The following is a 24,570-nucleotide window of genomic DNA, read 5'->3' on the forward strand; positions in this document are numbered from 1 at the left end:
CTGTTCCCCGAGACCCTAATGACTACTTTGAAAAACAGACAAAATTATTAGAAGGTTATCTAGAAAACGGCAGGTATAAGTAATGATATGTTTGTGACAGAAAAAACCAAAGCAGCATTGTCAAAGCAGTGCAGAACAGTTTCTGTTCCCTAGCTAGCACGCTTAGGAGTCTACATAGGAGTATACATTGGATTTACATGGCAACAAATATGTGTAACAGGACACATGAAGAACCACAAATTACTGAGACGGGCATTTGCACTTGTCACAATCCCACTGTTACTTCATTACTGCATTTCATCAGATTTGTTACATGATCACTTGATGTTAATCAATCACTAGAAACAGCATAGATGATAATTACTATAACGCAGATGATTACAAATTCAAAGTAACATTGGCAAAAGAGTGAATTTCATCTACTTACTGGAGGTGCGTGCACTTGTGTTATTCTTAACTGGTTTTCCAAATCTTGAACTTTATTCTTCAGTTCTGTGTTTTCAGTTTCTAATTCTTGAATCTATAAAGCAAGTGGTTATTGCAACAGCTATTGGAATATTAATTCATTTCAATGATATCTATTACTTGTCTGTTTACAATTAAAGATGCTGGAGTTCTGGTAATTTCGTAGCAATAATTATCTTACTACAAAAAGTAATTTAAAAATATTTAACACCTGCAACATACATATTTCAACACTTCATTACTGTTAGTCACCTTAAAAAAACAGAAAATCAAAATGTTATTTCATAGTTATCAAGTCTTTATTCAGCTTTTTTTTTTAAAAAAAAGTATCTGCTGATATTCTTAGCAATCTGAGAATGCTGAATATAACGCGTCATAGAAAAATCTAACAATTACAATGGGATTTTCTTATTATCTCTTTAAAAATTATAGATCAGAACTTACTCTTTTCTGTAAACCTGCGATCTGTTTCCTTGTCTCAACATCTTTTCCTCCAGATTCCAGGAATTTCCTGTAAGCTAAGTCAAATGCTTGGCCAATTGTTAAAGTTATCTCTTCGGCCTTTGCACAAAACATAAATTGAAAGTGGTGTATTAAAAATATTTTATATAATTACTCTCATTTCAGATGATCACAAAATACTTCACACACACATCATGTTCAAATGGTTTGCTTCATCTCCCCTGAACTCAACACTGCAAAGAAGCATGGAAAAAACCTCTTGGCAAAATACAGATAACTGTGGGTGCAACTTGAATATCTCCCAGCCCCTTATCCAAACAGCAAAGTCACTCAGTGGAGGTGTCAGAAGACCTTCATACTACAGTCATGGAGAACTAATGCTTCAACCTATATCTTCAGTGGGTTATAATAATAAAATCACTACCAAAAATACTGTTATGAAATTAGACTCAAGAGACAAAAAGCTGAACTGGAACTGCTTTAGAGAGTAACTGTTACTGTTAATAAAAGAACACAGTAATAGACAGGAGGATTTTCCTAACTATTTTCCTTGGAAGGAGATAGGTCAGTTGAAAGGAAAGCTATCAACCAAGATGGGATCCTTTGCTAATGAACAGAAGAGTGAAAGCAGAAAATTACAGTAAGTGGAGTATTAGGACAGGGGAAAAATAGTACTTGGGCTTGGAGAACAAATGGCACTGGTGTGCAGAAAGTGCAGGGCCAACTGAAAGGTCAAATGTGCATAAAAGCAACAGGATAGAAATGTAAAGAGAATTGAACAGATGCGTACAACAATTCTGTACGCCTACATGGCACAGTGATACATAATTACAAGCAAATTCTGTGACAAAGATGTAATTTTTTTTCTTAAAAAAAAAAAAAACACAAATAAACAATGTTTCCTTCCTTTTTTCTCACCTACTTCAGAATAAATCAGAGACGATCTAGATTTAAAAACAACAGAAAACAAGCATCCATTTTGTTTGCGTTGATTCTGATGTTTTAATTTGTTAATTACTTTCTGCCTAGGAAAATGCATGACCCTGCTTGAATGAGGCACCATTCTCTTCATTTCCTGTCCTGAATTATAACTTTTTTCTGCTATTGCAGTTTGGAACAGTTGCCCTGTTCTATCTCAGGCACGAGAGAATGTCAGTAGTTGGTGAAATTAATTCTCTGTTAGTGCATCACAGCATTACAAGCTTGAGATGTGGCAGGGGGGAGGGTAGGGGGAACTCTGCTGTAATGAAACAAATATTTAAAACATTTGAGTAGCTGCTGAGGCTGACACATCGGCAGAACTGCCTGCGAGGATATCTGAGCTACAGGGTTACAGTAATCTCTGCAAAACAGCTGTGCAAACATTTCAAGCTTAGTGGGATGCACTGTTCTCTGAGTATTTCAGATGGTTGGACTAGGATGTTGAGCTGGGTAGTAAGAAGAATTCTCCCAGAAAACCACCTTAAAGGAAAAGAGACTCTCGACAAATTAATGCATCTAATTTTCAAGGCACTATGTTAGCATTAAAGGCTATACCACACTGACCTCAATTAGCAGTCAGGCTGTTTCCTTTTGCTAACCATTCTTGCTTTATTTTAAAACAAATTCCATAATAGACCCTCAGTCTTATGAAAAGAATCTTGCATACTTACACACTTTTCACTGTCAAATACATAGCACAGATGCTTATTTGATTCTGAGTCTTTGCATATGAAAGTAAATATCCTCTTGTCAGTTTTATCATCAGCACAAAATGATATCCTATGGAGTTGGCAATTGTGTTGAACTTCCTAGAAAAAAAAAAAAGATTATTTTCGAGGAAATGCTATAGTTGTGTGGGATACAGAAAATCTCCCTACATGAGAGAGTTGAAGAAACAAACTTAAAAATATAACAGAAGCTAAACTCATCTTCTCTAAGAAACATTCCCATTATTACTGAATGTAAACAGGAAGTTTTGATTCAGACAGTATTTATTTGGAAGCATTTATTTGGGCAGTAATTTCTGCACTAGATAATTAGTTTTTACTGCTGCTTTGTGCCCCAGTGCATTTTATTTGGAGACTGATTATGTAAAAGAATTTGCTCTTTGTCCACGTGTGCACCATCTTTGGATCTCATCATCTCCTAGGCTTTGCTGAAACAGTTGTGCTGAAATAAGTCCTTATCCTTCTACCTTAAACACGGAGAACTGACTTTGTTATCTAGATATAGAGACATAAAGTAGAAATCCTTTGTAACAGTAATCATTTTTAAACATTATTGTTTGCATATTTAAAATACTGATTCAATTTCTATTGAAAACCATGCCCTGGATACTTAAAACTTGCAGTGGCAATGCTCTTCAGCTGAAATATGTCAATAAGACTGCAATAGAACTATAATAATAAAAACTTTTTTTTTTCCTTTTGCTTCTTTTCTGCAAGTCTCTTCTTGGTATTTTTATTTTATTTGGCTTCTTACATGGGAAAGCAGTATTTGCTTTAAAGGAAAATATGCAGTTTAGATATGAACTATCATCTACAGAACAAAGTGTTTCTTTGCAGCACAGGAGTTCACAGATTGCTATAAGCTCATAAACAAGGGCATGCTTTCTCTCAGCAGTTTATCCACAAATGTACCCCATAGGCAATGTTTTCCCCTTTTCTTCCCCCTACCCCAATTAGGTTGAAAAGGCTTCCTCGTTCTCATTCTTTACAGTTATTCTTCTGTGCTCCTACTTCTCCCATGTCCCCACATCTCTCACATTTTGTCCTTCCACTATAGCTCTTCAACAGTTACATGTAAGAGCACGTGCTTGTATGGGCTCTTACAGGTTCATAAATCAGTGTAATTACTTTGTATGATTGAAGGACAGTATTGCACTGTAGTTCCCCTTCTTTGAATGCTAAGTATGAAATCCATAAATAAAATTTGCAAAGACAAGAAACCTTGATTCACATTTGCTTTTACGTCTAGCTTTAGGGAAAAAAAAAAGTGAGGGAGATAAAAAGGCTTCTCAGAGCTGATTACCATCGCAGTTGGCAATAACATCGTTACAAGATTAAGATGTTCCTATTTCCCCAGTACTGTCTGTCCCACAGATTTCTTTTAATCTCTAACATATTTTGGCATTGAATTCTCCCATGCTAAAACAGCTTTTGCCAGCGTATGGGGTTTGGTCCCCTTTCTGCCCCAGGACATAAAGAAAATGCACAAACTGCAATAGTTGATACGGCTATTTATTTCTTCTTGGGCTTATGAACTGTTGTCTTGTCTAGATTTTGAAGCAAAAAAAGGTTGCAAGCAGCTATAATCTTGAACTACAGCTACCTTTTCCTAAAAGGCAGTGCCACTCTGTGAATGGTCACAATGGCTTTAGAACTAAAGTGGAGCAACAAAGAGGTCATTCAAATTCAAAACTTAACATTTGCACAAAAAGCTTTAGAGCATTCATATGTTATGAATTGCCGACTGCTAAATAATTACTCATTTAGCTGCCTCTTTGAAGTCTTTGAGAAAGATGTTTCCCTTAGTATGTAACCTCTTCCAAAATAACAGAGCAAACAAACAAACCAAAAGCCCATCAGTGGGATGACACAAAGGACCACAAATGCTGAAAAGACAGGAATTGTCATGCTGTGCCAGATGTAGAGCCCAAAGTTTACAGACAAATGAATAACACCTGAAAAACATCAGCGTTTTAGCAAAGCAAGGACATAATTAAAATCAAAAACACAGGAAGAGGAAGAAAAAGGTGCAATTCCAAAGCAGCAGCATGAGATATGAGTCAGTGCAAACAAACATGGGTACGTACAGCATTCAAAATTAACACGTAATTGCCACTGCGTTTTAATCTTCCTCAGAATTTCTAGTGTTGAAGGGTTACAAAAAAAATCAAATAGCACGTTAGCTATGGTCCATATTTGTGAGCATCAGATTCCTTATGGGGAAGATGTTACCCATTTGTACTAAGAAGAAATGGCAATTTGGATAATGTTTATATCAATGAAATTGCTGTCACTGTCATGCATTTTTAAGGTATAAAACAAAAAAAACCTCTGAAACCATTCACAGTTATTCTTTTAACATCACAGATAAATACGTATCCTACCTTTGTTTTTGGATCTAGAATTTTTACACCATAGATTGAGATTTGTAACTCAACTTTAGGTGTCTTCTGGCCTTCAGATTTCTTGATATGTCTTGCAAACTGTAAAAAGAAAAGCATAACACCACATTACTATTAAGTTTTCTGTGCTGATTTTGTTTAAATTATTTCTCGTTTCCTCTTAACTCCTGCAAACCAAAGACATTTCCTTCCTTCTTCAAAAAACTTACAAACACCACCAGACATTGCCAAAGTCAAATTTGAGCATCAAACAGCATTCCTGACTGCATGCTATAGAATATTCCTATACTTAGGAAAAAAGATTTCAAATTATTTAACTTATTCTCTTGAGACTATTATCTGCAGTTTATGCACCTAACTCACACTTTTGCTTCAGCCACCTAGGAAAACTCCTGCAGACAGTTTGTTATCTGCTCGGTTGCTTAGCATTGAATTTTCTCCCCCCACACCACAGTAACTCTGTACACTCATGGAGGGTGTGTATCATATGTCTCAAGAAAATCATTTATTTTAAATTGGTTAAGTGTGAAAGCACTACAACCGTCCACACCAAAGAAGTGTTTGATCTTTGCTATTGTATTCTCGGGATCTGTTCACTATCAAATCACTAGATGACATTTTGTATGACTGGGTCATACGTCTTATTTAATACAATTTTTATCCTTTTACTACTTTTTCTTCAACAGCTGGATCTGACTTTTTACCTTTCCCTTGTGAACACCGCTGATAAAATAAGCAGTGCCCCAAATTTGCTACGGTCAAAAGAAGTGTCGTGAATTTAGGTACCATTATTAGCAAAGATTCAGCATTACTTTTTTTTGCTCCATTACCTGCCCCTGTACTCTCTCACCTGTGACAATCAGGAATCACATTTTCAAATATCAGATAAACAAGATGACTCACTGAAGCCCAGGGGCTGACATGTCAGCTTGTCGCCCTTACGAGTGTGCTGTCCTGAAACCTGTGCTCTTGTATAATTGAATGCAGTGAGCACAAGACTGGGTCTAGGAGAGGATTTGTTCCTGTTCACAGCAGGATTGCCAGTCTGATGCCATTCCTGTGATGTGATGCCATTCTGCATGCTGTGACACGCTGACATATTTTCCTTTGAGCTTTCATTTCTCAAATGAAGTTCACTCGCAGCAGATAATCCTGGAGCACAACACTGATTTGGAACAGCCTCAAACCTGAATGAACTCTGGCTTTTTGGAAATGTCCTTTTACAACCTAGATGCACGCAAGTATTTCTGTGCAGTAAGAACAACAGGCATAAAGAATATTTAATTTTACTGAGTTAAAGCCATAGCATACATCGAAAAAAATGATATGAGTAACTTGCACAAGTTTTAGAGCAGATGGCCAAAGCTTGCTCCAAGTAGTCCAGAAGTCTTATAACACCCCAAGGAAGTTCCAGAAGGTAATTCTGTGCCAATACTAAGTAAGGAAAAATAGAATGACCCTTCCATCTCGCTGCTTCCAAAAGGTATGTATCAGGCACATGAACTGAGGAACTTTATCAAGATAAAATTAATGCTGATCAATATGGATTTTAGACCAACACTTAAAATGCAGCTTGTCAAAATAAACGAGGCACTTCAGTAAGCTTTGCATGTCACTGTATTTAGGAAATGAAGCAATACCAAGAAAGTATTAGTGAAGTTAGTTACATTAGTCTCCAGATGCAGTTATAAACAGGAAATGGTCATAGGGAAGGTATGTTTCTAATGTATTCCAGCAGTGTTTATTTCTTAAGCAAGAGACTATTGAAAAATGACCCAGGAAGAAAACTGATAAAATCTGCAGGCTGAAAAAAGATTTAAAAAAAAAAAAAAAAAAAGGGGAGAAAAGTCACTCATGATCTGTAGTGAAATTTACAATTATTGCAGGGAAAACCTGCAGAATACCAATGCTGATGGAGCTGAAATAAAGCAACACAACCAAGCAGAACACTACAGAATTAACATGGCCTGATGTCATGGTTGGCTTTCTACAAACTAGAGACTCTCCTCATGAAGTGAAGAACCCAAACCTTGGAAATTTTAAACATATCCTTAAGAAAGAGTGCACTGAATCAGCTGCTTCTGAAACAGCAACCCAAATTCTGCATTCTGAGGTCTCCAAATCCAGAAGGATATTGATAAAACTGAGAAAATTTGCAAGAGGTAGCAAAACCACTTTATAAGGTCTGTCAGATACACAGAGGAGGCAAATCAAAAACAAGTTAATGATGAAAGATACAAGGACTTCATCAGACACATCTGGAGAGAAGAACAAGATTTTCAATCAAATGTCTGCTGAGGTCCAATGACTGAAACGTGCATGTTGATAAATCCAGAACATCTGTATGTCCAGCTGTTTTCTTTCTTGATGCTTCTCCTGCCCGCTCCCTGCTCTGTGTAAGACCAGATACCATACAGACACTGGTTAATGCCACAGCTGATCTCAGAAAGCCTGGTTCAGCCACTTTGCAAACTCAACCCTAAAACACCAAATCTTAACCAGCTATCTGCCATTTGGCTTTTTTGCTCTCTCTCCTTATATTTGCTTGTTCCTTTATTGTAAAATGGACATTCAGGTGCCTCTGGGCACACGGGACTTACAAATTTAATTTTGTCCACTCAGCACAGATTTGAAACAAATATCTGTATTGCACACAGTAACAAGGTTATATAAGAGGGTAAAAATCTGTCGCCTCCCATTGGCATCAAAATGGACAATGATACAGAACTATAATGAATCAGAGCATGGCCTGGGAAGGGATAGGATGGGCCAAATTCTTAAGCCGTTACTTTATACATTTATTGTTCTTGGGCAAGGCACTCAAATTTGGTCCAATAGTAGTTTGAGCAGCTCAGGGGGATGAGCTAGCTTTTATTTAACTGCTTTGGAATTAACACCGTATTTCCTTTTTTTTTTTTCTTCTTTTTTTTGGGGGGGGTGAGGGGGGGAGGAAGGGAAACATATAAAACAAACTATTTCCAATGGTTTTACTTAGTTGTTTTTTGTTATTTTTTTTTTTTAAACAAGAAAAACACTTCCATATATCTTTCATTACAGCAGCAGGTAAAATAATGTGCTCTCATATTAATAACAGTTATATTTGAAATCCTTATGCCTCCAGTACAGCATCAGCAAACTGCAATCAGAAGGTTAACCAACAAAAACAACACAAGGAATCACTATCTGTCACAAGTGTAAGCTAATAAAAAAATGGTTAGAAAATTTTCAGCCAAATTACACTGTGGAAATAAAATCAATGAGATTTTACTCAGTATTTACACCTCTCTGCATGACTCAATCATTTACTAGAGATCAACTTGAAATGTCAAAGGAAGAAATTCCTAATATTTGGGTGCTGATCTTCAGCCTGGGGAACAGATGTTCAATTCCTTCCTCCTGCACACACTCCCAGTATCAGACACCTCCCACAGCACTTCATGCATGCCATCCATTAGAAGGAGATGTCTGAAGAAAATAGCCACTAGACCACATTATGGTCCAAGCTCTCATTCACATGTTTTGTGTATCTATGATCTCAGAAAACCTGTCAAGAAGAAGACAAGTATGAAAAGACCACATATATCTCAATAGTCAGTGGGTAGGGATCAAGCTGCCTCAGAAATCCACCGTCAAAGGCTAAGTATTTTATTCTCCAAAGACACACTGGACTGAGAAGGCTCTGATCTATTAATAACTACATAGACTCGTAATCATAGAAGGCAATGTAGTAAAATCCTTTTTCCATCTCTTATTTTTGAAGATATTCTGCTTTCTCAAGTACTTCAAAGCAAAATGCCATGGCTGTAAGGCCTGTCTGGAAATCTCTTCCTCCCAGCAGTGAAAGGTTTCTGTTTTCAGCTCTTCTCTGTTCCTTCAAGAAGCAGTGTAACCCAGTTTAACCATGAAAGGAAGCTCAGAACATTAGCACTGAGGGCATGCTAACGACAGCAGCCTAACACATCATGCAATCCTTTGTGAGAGTATCCTTCCTTCATTTTGCTAATCTTAATGGTTAGGGAGCAATGAAAAGTATTTCAAGTGACTTTTAAGTGCCACTGACATTATCTCTCATCTTCATTTACAGGAGAGAAAAAAAAAAAAAGGAGGAGAAAGGGGAGACTGAGCTAGAAAGTGAATAAAAGAGAACAGCATCAAGGTTGGACCTTTTAAGGGAAGTCATGGAGAAACAGTGTAAACAAGCTTTTAGTCCTGGTTGCTCCCAAAGGCTATTCCAAATTACTTTCTTACACAGGTCTGGTTATACCATCCTTTCCATTTGTTATGCTGAACTTGCAATCTTCTCATCTCTGGCAACACTTAAACATTTTGAGAAAGCTGAAATTCATTTCTACAGTCTCAATTAAACATTATAGCCTTCATTAATGAAAAGAATTGACCTTTCATTTTATGAAGCGTGACTTGACATCATTCACACATTTGAATACAAGCATGTTGATCCAACAACTTGCTAACATTTCTCTAAGTTTAATTCATTCTAGAAATTATTGTAATTAGAAAACCGGAAAGAAAAAATGTTTGTAATAAATTATGAGAACAATTTGCTTTATCTTAGAAATGAAAGTAGTGAAGTCCAAATTTATTATTCATCCTGCAGCAGTCACAAGAAATTTGAAAACAAGGGAAAAAACTGACCAGAAAACAAAAAACTCATTGGATAACCTAGGAAAATTAAATATAGATGCTTCAAACAACTGTTATACAAAACTGCAACTGACCAACCAAAATCAGAAAGCGTTTAGGAAGTATGAACAGTAGTACTCGGGATACAAGAAGTCGAATGAAACGTCAAGCGATTTCCTTCGACTTTATCTTTTACTGTGGGACGTTAGCTCCACCTGCTGGTAAAAGCAAGTTTGCAGAGTTGCGTGCTAGTCTTGGACAAAATTCTGCTATGAAGTGAAAAATTCTTTGTTCTGTATGAACTGAGGCTTTCTCATTTGAAGTAAAGCTGCATGTCAGATCTGTGTTCCCCCATAGTTGGATAATGTGATGAAAAATAGCTTGCAATAATAATACCTAAATTATCAGTAGCCCAATGCATTCCAGTTGTAAAAATGGCCCCATATGTTAAAGGAGAATAATTTTAATAAGCAATAATTTTCATTAAATACTAACTGTGATGAACAATTAACAACCCTGTGATTGAAAACAATCCATATAATCATGCTGCAGGTGTCAAAAAAAGATCATACCTACATACACTTGCACGGGAGAGCAACTACCTTATCACCTCTGACAAACCGCAGCCACCTTTTTTGACATTAAACACTAGGCACTGACCGACCGAGTATTTAAAGGCACCTGTAGTTTTTTGGTAGAGCAAAACATAGTTACTAATCAGTCCTGTAGAAAAAAAACAAAACTTGTTCAAGGGAACCCTCATCCTTAAGAGTTCAACTACCTGAAGTCTGTTTCATGCCCTCTTTGCTCTGTTACTTTTATTATCATAGTAATTACACACAAAACCCAAGTTTTTCAATATTGATTCTCAAAATTTTCCTTTCACTTCAGAAGACTTCTGTTTAAAGAAACACTGAAAATTCTTCAGAAAGTTACGGAAATAACTTTTTACATTATAGAAACACTTTTTACAGCTAAGAAAAACAATGTTCCAGTAGCATTAAGAAGCTAAGCACAAAACAGTTCAATTCTGCTGTGAGGTCAACTGACAGATAAATCACATCAGCATTTCCCACCACAACTCATAGTATGTAAAGTGCTTTAAAGCACATTAGCTGTCTCTACCAGTGAAATGAAGGTTGCATTATCAGTTTTTAACCCTCAGCAAGTCTGTAACAGCAAGTGTTACTACGTTATGGATTAAACCAAAGAATATTAGCACATCATGAACACAATTTTCCTATTTCTCTCTTTGGTCATTTCTTCATTGATAAATTCTGCTTGTCTGTCAAGTCCCTCAGTGCCCCAGAATATAATCAAAAAGGAATTGTACCTATCTGATTTTCTCAGCCTCATAACAGTATAACCAGCACATGGATGGAGTCAGTGGACACAAACCTTTCCAACGAAACAAAGACCTAGAGAACAAGGCAGTAATGTCCCTTGTCGTGAACACATGTAGCTTAGTTTGTACCCACTTTTCTTTTCACAACAAGTCTATTTCCAATCATATCACCAGTTAGCACAGCTGGAGGGTGACCAGCACTCACATCAGTGTCCCAAACCTTCACCACCAGACTTACAGTCACTCTGCACAGAAACAAACGAGTTTCAGATGAAGAGCAGTGAGGAATAACCAGTACCCACAGACCCACCACAGCTCACTTATGTCTTGGTAGCACATTCACACTGCTGGTTTTGGGCACCAAAGGCTTAACTTACATGTGTACTCCATGTGCTGTAACACAAACATCACCTCACCGCAGCTCACAGGAAGCATTGCTTGGCTCAGAAAAATGCAGGACAGACATTACTGAAACCACTACTTATTTGGTCAAGGAAGTTCTCTGGTGACACATCTGATGAGCTTAATTGGAAGTTTTCAATAGCCACTGTGGAAGAACGGCAGCTAAAACAAACTATTGCTACCTAGATTACGATTTAGGAAGCTCTAGAATTTCCAATGAACAAGCATCACGTGTTAAGATACACACCATTTATACTATAATCTTGTAATACACGAGAATTAAATATTAGTACCTCTGGTAACATGGACACAATAGTGAACTGCCTTCATACCAGTAAAAGCAGCTGCTTTCAGAACATATTAATTTATCTAACAGTACCAAAAGTGCCTTGTCTACGCAAATAAGGTAAGAATATATTCTAGTTGTATTTCATGGTTCCTTACCTTTAACTTTCTAACAGCATCTCTTACAACTTCTGTGCCTTTGGGCTGCTCCACTTCTGTACTGCCAAGAAACTGAAGAGAGTATAATTGTGAGAAATAAGTTAGGCATTGAAAGGCCTAACTTAAGCAATCATATTTTCCAACAATTTCCAAGTAATATTTTGGAAGGACAACCATTTCAATAGCTTATAGCATATTTACACATAGCTATTTATAATCAAGAGTATAACAAGAATCAAATTCTGATTAGATGAGTATAAGAGTTTCAAATAGCTTTTAAAACCATTTTAACTTGACCTTATAGAAGTCCTGAACTACAGGTTAAGCAACTTGAAGCAACTTAAGTGAAACTGTTGGTTTGGTAAACCGTGTAATCCTACAAAAACCAAGGATGCAAGATAGTTCTTACTGATCAAAATAGGCCAATGGTTTGAACCAGGTTACTAAAACCGATACACTGCAGTACAAGAAAGTAAAAAGACCCCAGTCTGCTCTTACAGCTTCTTGGTACAGGAACTTCATAGGTTTAAAGGAAGCAGAATTTAACTGATGAAAAGCAAGGCTCAGACTCAAAGAATTGTTTTTTCCTAAGTTAGATTAGTAGATTTTATCACAAACCAAGTATATACCTGTCGACGCACAAATCATATTTCTAAGGGACATCACCACTTCTTCATTCGTATACTGAAATTCCTTTAAATAATTCAGTACAGTTTTGCTCATTTCTACTAAACTTCATGAAAGGTTTGAAAATCCGGCCAAAACCACATTTGTTTGTGTGATAAGTTAATTATGAATCACCTGGTTGATTTCCATACTGAGGTCCAGTTGGCTTAGTCACACCATATACCTGCAACATGCCAATATAACACTAGCAAAAAAGTACAAATTTACACTCATCTCTGAAGTACACAAACCTCTATGCAGAATGTGATGCATGAAGGTATCTAAAATTATTAAGTCTTTACAGTTTAGAGAGCAACTTAAGTTTGTGAAACTACAGATGTTTTCTATATCATCTTGAAAGTTTTTAACATTTCGACATGCTCAAGCTGTATGCCAGCAAAGAAACTTTGCAGCTCTGTGAATGTTCAGATCTCATTACAAACCTGCTACTGATTCTGAAATGTGTTGTGTCACCTTGAACACAAATCAAAACACTGTAATCCAGGCACAAACACTTTCAATGATCTCTGCTATTGCAATTCCCTACCTAGGAGTCCGTGGCTTCCTGATAATAAAGCAGAAACCTTTGTTATTGATTTGATGTCTTTTGTATAGCAACTCCCCACACTTTAATAAAGGATGTGTTGTTCCCTGGTGACAGCTGCAGAAAATGCAATAATGATTCCTGGACGATATAGATACTACTACATGTAACAGACAGAAAGGGAAAGATGAGTGAACGTTTGTATGTTTAAATAATAATAGCACTAATGTAAAGCAAAAAAAAAAAAAAAAAAAAGACAAAATAAATAAGGACACATGAGAATCTAAGAGCAATTCTGGCAATACCAAACATCTACACACATGCTTAGCACAACACTGATATATCATCTTACACATCACCATAATTACAGTATGATTTGTGACTAATTGAGAGCGAGGAAATGGTATGCTATATACATTGCAAAACTCCTGCATAAAAATAGGAGACAACAGATGCAAATACGGAAAAGGCTCAGCTGAATCGCAGCTAACTGCAGGGAGTTGAAAATGGCTGGGCATGTTTCAGCTTGCTCCTCTTTGGAGGATTTGAAAACTTGCAGTGCCAGGAGAGCCACCAAAGGAAGCAGACTGGTGCTCCCCCCAGCAGACATTCAAGACAGGCCTTGCTGGGATTGTGCGGAGTGTGCTTCCAGAAGCCAGGCAGCTGCCTTGCATCTCTCTCTTTCCTGATTGCAGGGGGGTGGGGGGAAGTGGGGGAGGTAATGTATGCAGCCAAGTGTGGAGAGAAATTGCTGAAAGCACACATTGATATGATTGATAACGCCTCCAACATATATATGAATTAAATTTGATAAAAATATTACAAAACCAATAACCCAAGACTTGATGTATATAGAAACATAGAAGTATTTATATCAATATTTATGGAACATGGACCATCTTCCAGATGGGCATCTGTTTTGATGTTTAAGCATCACTACTGAATTTTTTTTCCTCTCAGCAATTTGATTTGGATGGGATGGAATTACAGTTTACATGGAACAGACTACTCAATTTAGGAAAAAGAAGCAAGATGCGTTTTATCTATAAATAAAAAGGATAATTGTAGCATAGGTGTCAGTATCACTCAGAGATAATGACACATGCATGCTACGGGTTATATTCTATCTGATACATATGTTTGTATGTCTGTTAACTGCAGCTCCATTTCATATTCAGTTCAGTTCAAATTTTAGACTGTTTATATATCTGTATATAACAGTTCATACATTTAGCCTCCATAAACTTTCTCTCTCTCTATTTATTAAGACACACTAATCAAGAGAAAAACAAACTTAGAGCAAAAATTTGAATATTTAAATATATATATATATATATATATATATATATATATATATATATATTATAGACTTGTTTATTTTAGGGCAAAAAATTAACACAATTTTACAACTTTTATCCGCTTTGCACATTTTCTACATGGGGCAAATCCCTGCATTTTGTTTACTATTAAGCCCCAATTTTTATGGTGTTACTTGTAATAATTAAGTTCAGCAAATGCAAATATGTTTGCAAAATAGAAAGTTTAAAAGAAGAGCTTAATGGAATGAAGCCCTACGTATTTGTGCAATCCCTAACATACCAGATGCCCTTTGTCCTCTGGGACTTGTAAATAATGAAGAACTAATTCACCATGCTCATAAAAGTGGGAGACATCCATTTCTTTATCATCTTTTCAGCAGACTTTTCTCCCCACATTTCACACAAACACGAAGAGAAAACTATTAATACGTTATAGCAGGAATCCAGCACAGTGTGATACTCAGAACATGAGCATTCAATGTAAAAGAAGTACTGCAGCAGAAACCTGAAAACAAAAATCGATAAATTCAAGAATTCCATTTTCAATATAAGGGTCCTTCAGAAAGTGGTACTGAGGCAGAAAAAAAGAAAGAGGAGAAACTTGTGAAGTCAGCTATTGCTTTGATCACTTCATGTCCCCTCCTACTGCAGAGCCAGCTGACAAGGAACAAACACACACCACAAGCTGTAACTGTCCTAGAAGCCAAGCTGCTCTTCCACTTAGCACAGTGAAAGGTTAAAGAGAAGATCAGGGAGTAGATCTCCTTTAGATCTTTCAGTGTTAACACCATGTGCAATTTAATAAGCGTGTTACTTTCTTAAACATTCATTAACATCGAATACATAACGCAGATTAAAAATACTTACATTTGGTTACGTTAGAAACGTCTCCTCCCTACAACTAGTAAGAGCTGTTTCTTGAATTCGGTGTTCTCTGTGGATAATAAGCTAATTCAAAGAGAACAGCTTAAGTTGAGTGTGCCACCAGACTCAACTTTGTCAGTACTTCTGAATTACTGAGGTCAGCGCTAACAAGAAGTTTCACCAGAACCACACTAAGTTTCTTTTGGATACTCAAAGAAGTTTAAAGTTGATGACATCTAATGCTCTGCATAAATATACAGCAAATCAGTGCAATTTCATTCCCAAATGATTTTTTTCATTGCAGTCTGCCATTCTTCCAAACACATTCCCCACAACACTGATGAAAGGCTGTTTCTAAAGTGATGCTTATTCTGATCTCACTTGCAGCAATCTATAGTCAGAAATAACTTCTATGATGTCAACAGATCTTAACACACAATTTAACGCATTTTTTTCACTTGAATATTAAAGGTTGTCCTTCTCTCATTTATGTTTGCTATTAAGAAAGTGAGCTGTTGAACAGTGATATACAAGACAAATACCTCAGATCAAATTCTAATTTAATATCAGCAGAGGACCAGATGTGCTTGTTCCACGTGCTAAGATTTGCTAGATAGTGCAGCTGTGGAGAATTACCAGGGTCTCTTTCATCATATTAGAATCAACAGAACTTTTATAATTGACAGCAACTGAGAGATTAATTCCACCCTGTGACTGCCAGATGGACTTTCTTACACAGCAAGTTTCAGAAACAGACCCCTTGTGAGCAATAACTCCTTCTGCACAGAGCTGAAAAGAAAATTTTATTATGCATTTAACTCAAGCAAGACTTAGAATCATAGAACGCGTTAGTCCAATTTCATGGTGAAAGCATTATAAATGCTTTAGAAATTGCAAGTTGGTTGAATACACTACGAAAAAGAATAGCTATTAATAAGGCCATCTCAGGTGGTTTTTCTGTTTGTTTGTTGGTTTGCCATTCATACGATACACTCCAGTAATTCAAAATCAGATTAGGTTTTGGCAACTCATTTCAATGTTAGTTCATAGAAATTCTATCCTGGTGTTTTTCCTCAGAATTTTAAGGGGACAAATTCACCCTCAGGAAAAGTCATCTTTTCCAAGTCAAAAATATCATTAAATAAATAAAAAAAAGACTACGTTTTAGGTGCAGTTTCGAATATTAAACATAGAATTCCACTCTTCCAGTAGGGAGCAGTGTAGGATATTTTAACAATAAAAGAAGAACACAACTGTTTTCTTCTGTCATCCTATTTCAACCTTTAAAACAAAAAAATCAGTCTTTCAGAGTGACACATTTCTTTATGACCATAAAGAACCTTGAACATGAAAAAATTCTTATATAGATTTAGATGCAGTTACATGAAAAAAAGAACTTGCCAAAGAAAATGAAAAAAAGCAAGGCAAAGTATGGGATACCTGCTGCTAAGGTTTGACAAATTGCCTTCCTTACAGCACAAGTCGTAGGGATGTTGATTTACCGACAAAAAGAAGGCAAATGCACACACATTCTGATAGCAGCAGAATGACAGTATACAATAAAAAACAGGATGACGGAGCAGGGGGACCAGTTCTGAATCTACCCAGAAAACATACAATCATATGTCTAAGCTGTTAATCATATCTGAAGACAGGAGGATTGTTTATTCGGCCTTGAATACGCACGCCTTTACTGTCAAACAGAAGCACACAGCATAGGCACAACTCTATTCTGACTTCCTTCTTTTCCCATTCCCTACAGTCAAACCCACCATTTGTAACAGCTTCTTTGGTTCTCTACAAAGTACAGAGTTTTTTCTAGAGTACAGAAATGTTTGGATTTCAGCCTTCAGGGGAGCTGCGCTTCTCTAAAACATACTGAGGCTTGTTCTTCCGTCATTCATGTTTGCTGTTTATAAAGTAAGCTATTGAGCAGCCATATATCACCTTAGCTCAACACCTTAAAAACAAACATCTGTCTCAGGCTCGACTAATGCTCAGATGAGAGCAGAAATCAAACTGACTGCATGAGAGCATGGAAGAATGTGCCCTAGACATCAGTACATTCACTGAATGGCCCCAACTTGACGCATAACGTTAGGCACAAATGTTGGTGGCTCCAACAGAGGAAAAATAATTTTGTCATTTGTCTGAGGGAGTGAGGGAGTGCTCTAGTACCATTTGCAAAAAAGAAACGAGTGCATGTTAAATAAGTGCTTTTTAATGGAAATCAAATATGACCAGGTATTGCATCCATCACAAGAGTTAAGCCAAAAACAAGTGAGAAAATACAGGTGAAAATACTTACAGTAAGTAAAATATAAAGAAATCTAAAAATATTTGATAAGCTACTGAACCTTTAATGAAGACAGCATTAAAGAAATGGCCATAAAAGGATCAGATAAACCTTAACTAAAGAATCTTCCAGATGCAGCGATGTAAAACATGCTGTGCTTCATTTAAAGCCATCTTTCTGGTTGCTTAAACCAACAAGTTACATTTGTTTAATTTTCTTTTGTTTGCTGCAAGTGCAATAACTATGAATCTTCTACTAAATAACGTTACTGATAATCAAGTCTACAAATCCATTGGAATGACTAACAAACAAATAACTGAACTTCATCAGTACAGTTTCCCAGGTCCTTGAACAGCTCAGCTGAGGGACCTACAGAACACAGACACTTGTGTATGATCCTACAGAATGCCTCAGCAAGCACAGATGTGGTTCTCAGCAGGAACCAGAGTGGCTGGAGATAGAAACACGTAGAGATACGCCAGTAAAGGTGGCAGAGGAAGTGAGGACATACAGCAGTCCTAATCTTAACTTCACCCAATTATAACCTACAGTTGGATGTGATGAGACATCACATAGCCATTCACTAAGAAGAATCTTTTAACTTGGTCCAAGCTAGGTAAATCTAGCTTGGTATAATTTTAAAGGCAAAATAATATGAATAATTACACAAGGTCACACTCCTCAAGTGCCACTACATTTTAATCCATAGCCAGACGGGAAAAACTAACAAGCACACAGAATGCAGTAGGAGCATAAATTTATATTAACCAGCTTGCTTGTAAGCAGAAATTCAGAAGAATACACAGGAAAAAATTTCTAAGAGATCCAAACAGACCTTCTCCACAGAATCATCGATAATGTGCTGGTAAAGCTACCAACGAGGACAGATTGAAACAAAATCAGATTGCAACACAGTACCAGAGATATTCTCTGCATAAAAACATCTAATCTCAAAGGTAAAACAATATAAAGAAGCACAGCAAGCACCCCCACATGGAAGATAAAAGCAGGATGGAGTAGAGAAAGAAAGCAGAGAAAGTAAAAAGCTTATCTTGTCAGGACTGTTACTACAGAAAATAACAAACAAACAAGAAAAACATTTGGTATTTTTCAGTCCATCAATCTCTACATAGCATTTCAGAAGGGCATCTCAAAATGTACCATGCCCTGCAGAGCTGTCAGGCTGAATCTGAAGATTATCACAGAGCAGGAGGGGGGGGGGGGGGGCCCTGTACACTGCAATCCCACAGCACACACTGTTATCAGCCACCCAGCAGCTACCTGGCTCTTAGCTACAGGCAAACTGAGAATAAACACAGCTACAGGCAGTCTTGCTGCCTCCTCAAACAACTGGAAAAGGAAAAAGCAGCTCTGTGGCACTTCCTTGCATACCTATGAGCTGGAAAAACTCAACGCTGCCCTATGAGAGCATTTAGTACCCAGCGGGGGGACACAGGCATGGTCATAGGAACATGCCTGATTGGTACTCCAGGTTTGAGAAAAAAAAAAGTGTAAGCTCAAGTAATTTTTAGAAAATGTTCATGAAGCTGTTGACGTATGAGAAAAGTGCTGAAAGAGGAAGATTTTAAGCATGCAGAAATTATTTCCTTGAAGGCCTGTTTTACTTTTCATCATATGTGTACTTCCCACAGCTGCTGATACATAAACAAAATGAAATATACAAATCAGAGAGAATATTTGGCATGAAAGGAAAAAGTTCAGGGAAGAAAATGAAGGGGAAGAAAGGAGCATGACCAAATTTAACTCTAGAGAAAAAGAATCTGTCACATATTCGCCAGCTGTGACTAGAACACATTTTCTTGACAGCATTCCTTCTTTGTATATTCTACATCCACTACATGTAAGAATCCTTTGCTTAGAGAGTGGATAAAATAGAGAAGTTAAAAATTAAAAATTTTGCATATTATAATAATATAATAAGAATAAAAAGTTCCAACACTTAATTGTGACTCGACTACAAATGACCAAGGCAGCTCTGGCTATAGATACTTAACATCCTCACCACCTGCTACAATCCTCTAACATTACACTCCTATTAGGTCCTGAGCCCCGAGAACTAAAAAAACCATCAACTCTGAATCACAGAATCCTTTGAGTAGGAAAAGACTGATAAAGGCCATCTAGCCCAATTTCCCTGCAAGGAACCGGGACACATGCAGGTAGAACAGGTGCTCACAGCCCTGTCCAGCCTGACTTAGAATGTCTCCAGGGATAAGGCATTTACTACATCTCTGGGCAACCTGATCATATGCTCTACTACTCTTATTGTGAATACCTTTTTCCTTCTATTCAGTCTATTTCTTCCCTCTTTTAAAAACATGTCCCTTTTCCCTGCAACAACAAGCTGTGTAAAGAGCCTGTCCACTTCTTTTTTTACAGGCCCCCTTTAGATATTGAAAGGCTTCTCTCTGGTCTCCCTGGAGCCTTTTTTCTTCCCCCTCCCCCCCCCCCCCGGCTCTCTTAGACTTTCTTCAGAGAAAAAGTATTTCATTCCCTGAATCTTTTTTGGGACCTTCCTCTGGACATGCTCCATCAAACTGATGTCTCTCCTGTCCTGAGAACTCTACATGTGGACACAATTTTCCAAATGAAATCTCACCAGCACAGAGCAAAGGGGCAGGAACCCCCACCTTGACCTGCCAGCCACACTTCTTTCGATGCAGCCCAGCATACAGTTGACTTTCTGGACTGTGAAGGCACAGTGCTGGCTGATGTCCAGCTTCGCATCCACCAGTACTCCCCAAGCTTCTTTTTTTGTTTGTTTGTTTGTTTATATTGTTTTTTGAAGGGCCATGCTCCATCCTTACATCCCCCAGCTTGTACTGATAGCACGGTTGGCCACAACCCAGGTGCAAGACCTTGCACTTGGATTTATTGAACCTCATGAGGTTCTCCTGGGCCCAGTGCTCAGCTTGCTTATGTTTCTTTGAATGGCATCTCATCACTTGAGGATGTTGTTTGCACCACACAGCCTAGTGTCATCCACAAATGTGCTGAGAATACACTCAACCCCCCTGTTAATATCACTGATGAAGATATTGAAGAGCATCAGTGTCAGTACTGACCTGTGAGGGACACCACTCATCACTGATCTTCATTCACACACTGAGTCATTGACCTCTTACCCTCTGGGTACAATCTTGCAACCAGATCCTCATCCATCCAATGATCTGCCTATCAAATGCATATCTTTCTAATCTGGAAAGAAGCATGTTATAGGGAACCATGTCTAAGTAGTTACTGAAGTCCAGACAGATGACATCAGTGGCTCCTCCCTTGTCTACTGATGCAGCTAGGCCATAATATACGGCTGGGAGGTTGGCGAGACATGACTTTCCCTTAGTGAATCCATGCTGGTTATCTTGTATCACAGTATCTTTTGATTCCTGTAAGAGTTATCACTAGTGAACAGACATTCAGTGAAGGTGATTATTCAAGCAGATTACAACTGTTTATGTGAATGCACAGGGAAGGGCACTTATACACTCACAGGAATTATTACATGAGTTAACCACGTATTCAAGCAAGGAAAACTGGACTAATTACAAAACTTAGCATTTTCTTTCAGAACCTGAAGCCTCTGATACTCAGTCAAAAAAAAAAAAAAAACAACACAAAATAGTGCTAGAGAATACCTCTACTTAGAAGATTCATATTCTTCAGTGGATTGTTGCCAGGGCAGAAGTATTATCATCTCTTTCTGTTTCTAGAAAAATCTACCTTGACTAAAGGAATCCACCTACAATAATTCATATTCACTATTTCAAGTTTCAAATGTTCAGCTTCAGAAGAACACAATAAAAAAAGCAGACAGATTTTCAGCTTTACAAGCCCATAATTAGACAGTAAAGTTAGTTCTGCACCACAGGAATTGGATTTGACTCAACTGTCCTTTTTTTTTTTTTAATGAAAGTAATAAAGTCAGACTCAGCACTCAATATTTACTGTTGTTGTTTCACCACATCCTAGATATTTTCAAGTAACTTAATATATGCATATCCAGCCTTTTGGCTTCCCAGGGCTGCACTGAGTGAAAGGGAATTGTCTTGGGTCACATATAAAACACATAATATAGTTCATGTATGTAAGTAACAGAATTTCTATTTTCATATACATTTTTTACTAAAGCAGGAAATAAAGGAGGCAAAAATCTCTAAAATTAGTTTGACCTTGTTTTTCTGAACATGCTTTTTAACATGAGCATGTTAACTTACCTTATAATATTTTGTGAAATAACACAAGCCTAAGGTTAATAGTTAAATATGAAAACTTACACATCTGCCTAACAAAAAAAAACAAACGTGTCTTCACAGGCACATACATTTGTAGGTATTCTTATATTATTACTGTCAGCAACCATTTTGTTTTACATGCCTAGGGGTACAGGCACATGCAAAGCGTAAGATGGGTCAGTTTTGATTTGACTGTATGTGGTGGACATGGAAACTGGATTTACACTGCACTGTGCTCTGCCCTCTGCAGCATTCCATCATCACCTACTCAGTCCATATTCAATCCATGTGCAACTGACTCATAAAAAGTTTTGCTGAAAAAAAAATAATTACAAAATAATGTTAAACTTCTACGTTCTTGTGTGGCCAACATTACTAGCTTTCTGTGACCCCACACAGCTCTTGGATTGGGCAAATATGCCTTAATGTAACGAAGCTGACTCCTCCTTTTTCATTTTTTTATAAAGGAGATAACAGTAAAGTGATTTAATAGAATCAACAGCAAAACACTACTTCAGCAGTTTCTATATTCCACTCAGGTGTACTGAAGCAGTACAAACAGGTTTACATCTACAGATTCCTTTGCAAAGATGTCACATGAACTGCTACAACCTTAAGACTACTTTTCCTTTAATCCCGACTTAATCCCTGTGAATGCTGGGCAGCAACACAGGCCACTCTAGAGGTAACCACACTGCAGCATGAAGATATGTTTTCTTTATTACTACTCACACAACACTGCTACCCTACCCAAATTCTGATTACAGTTCATTTCCTCACTGTCATAAAGTTAATAGAGGAGGTACACCCTGCAACACATCCCACCCCCAAAAAATACCCTTACTAAACCCAAAATGCACAGAAGCTCACAATCTAGCACAGAGCTGCCATTAAAGCAACAGCACCATGAAGATACCAAACACTGGTCTTCTCACAGCCACTTCCCCAGGAGTTATCAACATAACACCCAAGTACAACATGCAAAACTGCTGCCCTAGTTTTTGGCTCTGCTTTGCCTTAAGTATCAATCTGACTGTTTTCATAACATCACTGTTCCTCAAACTGTACCATGTTCTGGTCTGCTGTTTTCACATTCCAGAAGCAATCTAACTTCTTTTCCCCCCCCCCCACAAAATAAAGCAAGTTAAAGCTTGAACCTACAATAGTCATGCTCCATCTGTCCTGCTGATTCTGTTACTGTTGCAAATGTTCAAGCTAATAAAACCTCCCTACAAATAATAAAAGTTGACCTGAGCTGACAAAAATCACTGATAAAGAAACGAGACACGTTTTGAGGTACTTGATAACTAAACAAATCCTAGTTTTTAGACTGGCAGCAACTATCTGCTTTATAAATAAGACGAAGCTAAAATTTTGAATACTTTGACTAACTCACTACTTTGTTAAAGTAAGGTTGCTGAACTAAGGGAGCACCTCTGAGCTACATGAACAAAGAGGTCACAATGTCATTCACAGAGCAGTTGTTCCTTTATAGATATTTCTCAGATGATTTCAGTGTTAGGAATGCATTTGGAGAAAAACAGGCTTCACATTCTTTCCCTTCAAAACAACTTGTATGAGAAAAAATAGGAGTTTTCATGGGCCTTTCCAAGGTGAGATTGTGCAATTCTGAGTGCTCAGCTGGCAATGATTTCTTCGGTCTGGAACCGAGAGACAAAATCATTAGAGCCGTTGCTCAACATAAATCAACTATAAAAGCTGTGGAAGAAATTGTAATTGATTTCTATGTACAAACGTCTAAAACATTAATAAGAGAAATATAAGTATGGAAGTTACTCTGCAGTATTGAAAAATATTCACATCTTACAAAAAGCAGAACTCCACACACATTTTCCATGTTGCGAACCAAGTTTACTTTTCTCTAAACTCATTTCTGCCTCTTTTGTCCTTCACTAGAATGCTAATGCTGAAGTTGCAGTATCACACTCTTGCCATGGCAACATGCAGCGACAATATAAACACAGAAACAGGAATTCCTTGTGGGATAAAACAAAAAAGTTACAGTCAGGAACATTACTCTCATTCAAACACGGTCTCAGTAATAGGAACAAGGAACTATTGTCCAGTACTCTCAGTTTATTGAAGTTGTTTTCCAGCTTTCTCTGAAATATGAAGATGCCAATTTTAAGGACATTGCAGCTTCTCTAATTTAGGAGTTGCGATGCTGTGAGCCTTACAGTATCACTGATTACAGTGAATTACTCTTATTTCAATTCTTGTTTCACATTAACACTTGGCTGTCAAATGGAGAACAAGCACTACACCAGAAATTAACTACTCTGCAAAAAGGATAATGAACATGCAGAGCTGAGCTTTCATTTTAACATACTGGAAGCTTAAAAGAATTATTTCATGCGACAAAAATTTTGAACATAATCTGAACATCTGTTTAACTTTTGTTACCACAGATTACCTGCTCTTTATGTTCTAGTATTATAAATCTAATTTGCGTAACAAGTACTCCGTGCAGGAGGTAACAGACATGGCAGAGGTGCACGTAACAAGGTATACTGAAGGACAGTAACATAAAGTGAGAATTAGCTTTAGCTAGGTTTTGGAATTGTTGCTTTGTTTTTATTTTCTACACAGTAGTTCTGACAGCAGATTCTGAAAACCACCATATTTGAAAAAAGAATGCGCCAAACATTTTCTGAGAACAACTTTGATGGGGAGCAAAGCTGAGTCAGTAGTAAGGTGTAATTCATACACACGTGAATAATCTATACAGATGTGCCTA

The 24,570-nt window shown here is 37.3% G+C and overlaps 1 protein-coding gene across 6 annotated transcripts in view; it reads right to left on the minus strand.

The window, feature by feature from the left end:
• The window catches only part of GULP1 (GULP PTB domain containing engulfment adaptor 1), a 147,073-nt gene that overhangs the window by 28,623 nt on the left and 93,880 nt on the right, over positions 1–24,570 (minus strand). For all 6 annotated transcript variants that reach the window (XM_042874840.1, XM_042874839.1, XM_042874834.1 and 3 more), the window contains 5 exons: positions 11,871–11,942; positions 5,021–5,119; positions 2,580–2,717; positions 910–1,026; positions 428–520 (listed from right to left, as the gene is read on the minus strand). In XM_042874840.1, coding sequence (XP_042730774.1) covers positions 428–520; positions 910–1,026; positions 2,580–2,717; positions 5,021–5,119; positions 11,871–11,942 — 519 coding nt within the window. The remainder of the gene's footprint in view (positions 1–427; positions 521–909; positions 1,027–2,579; positions 2,718–5,020; positions 5,120–11,870; positions 11,943–24,570) is intronic.

This window comes from Lagopus leucura, unplaced genomic scaffold (genome assembly GCF_019238085.1).
Source record: "Lagopus leucura isolate 7727_CA_CO unplaced genomic scaffold, USGS_WTPT01 Super-Scaffold_100012, whole genome shotgun sequence".
Lineage (NCBI taxonomy): Eukaryota > Metazoa > Chordata > Aves > Galliformes > Phasianidae > Lagopus > Lagopus leucura.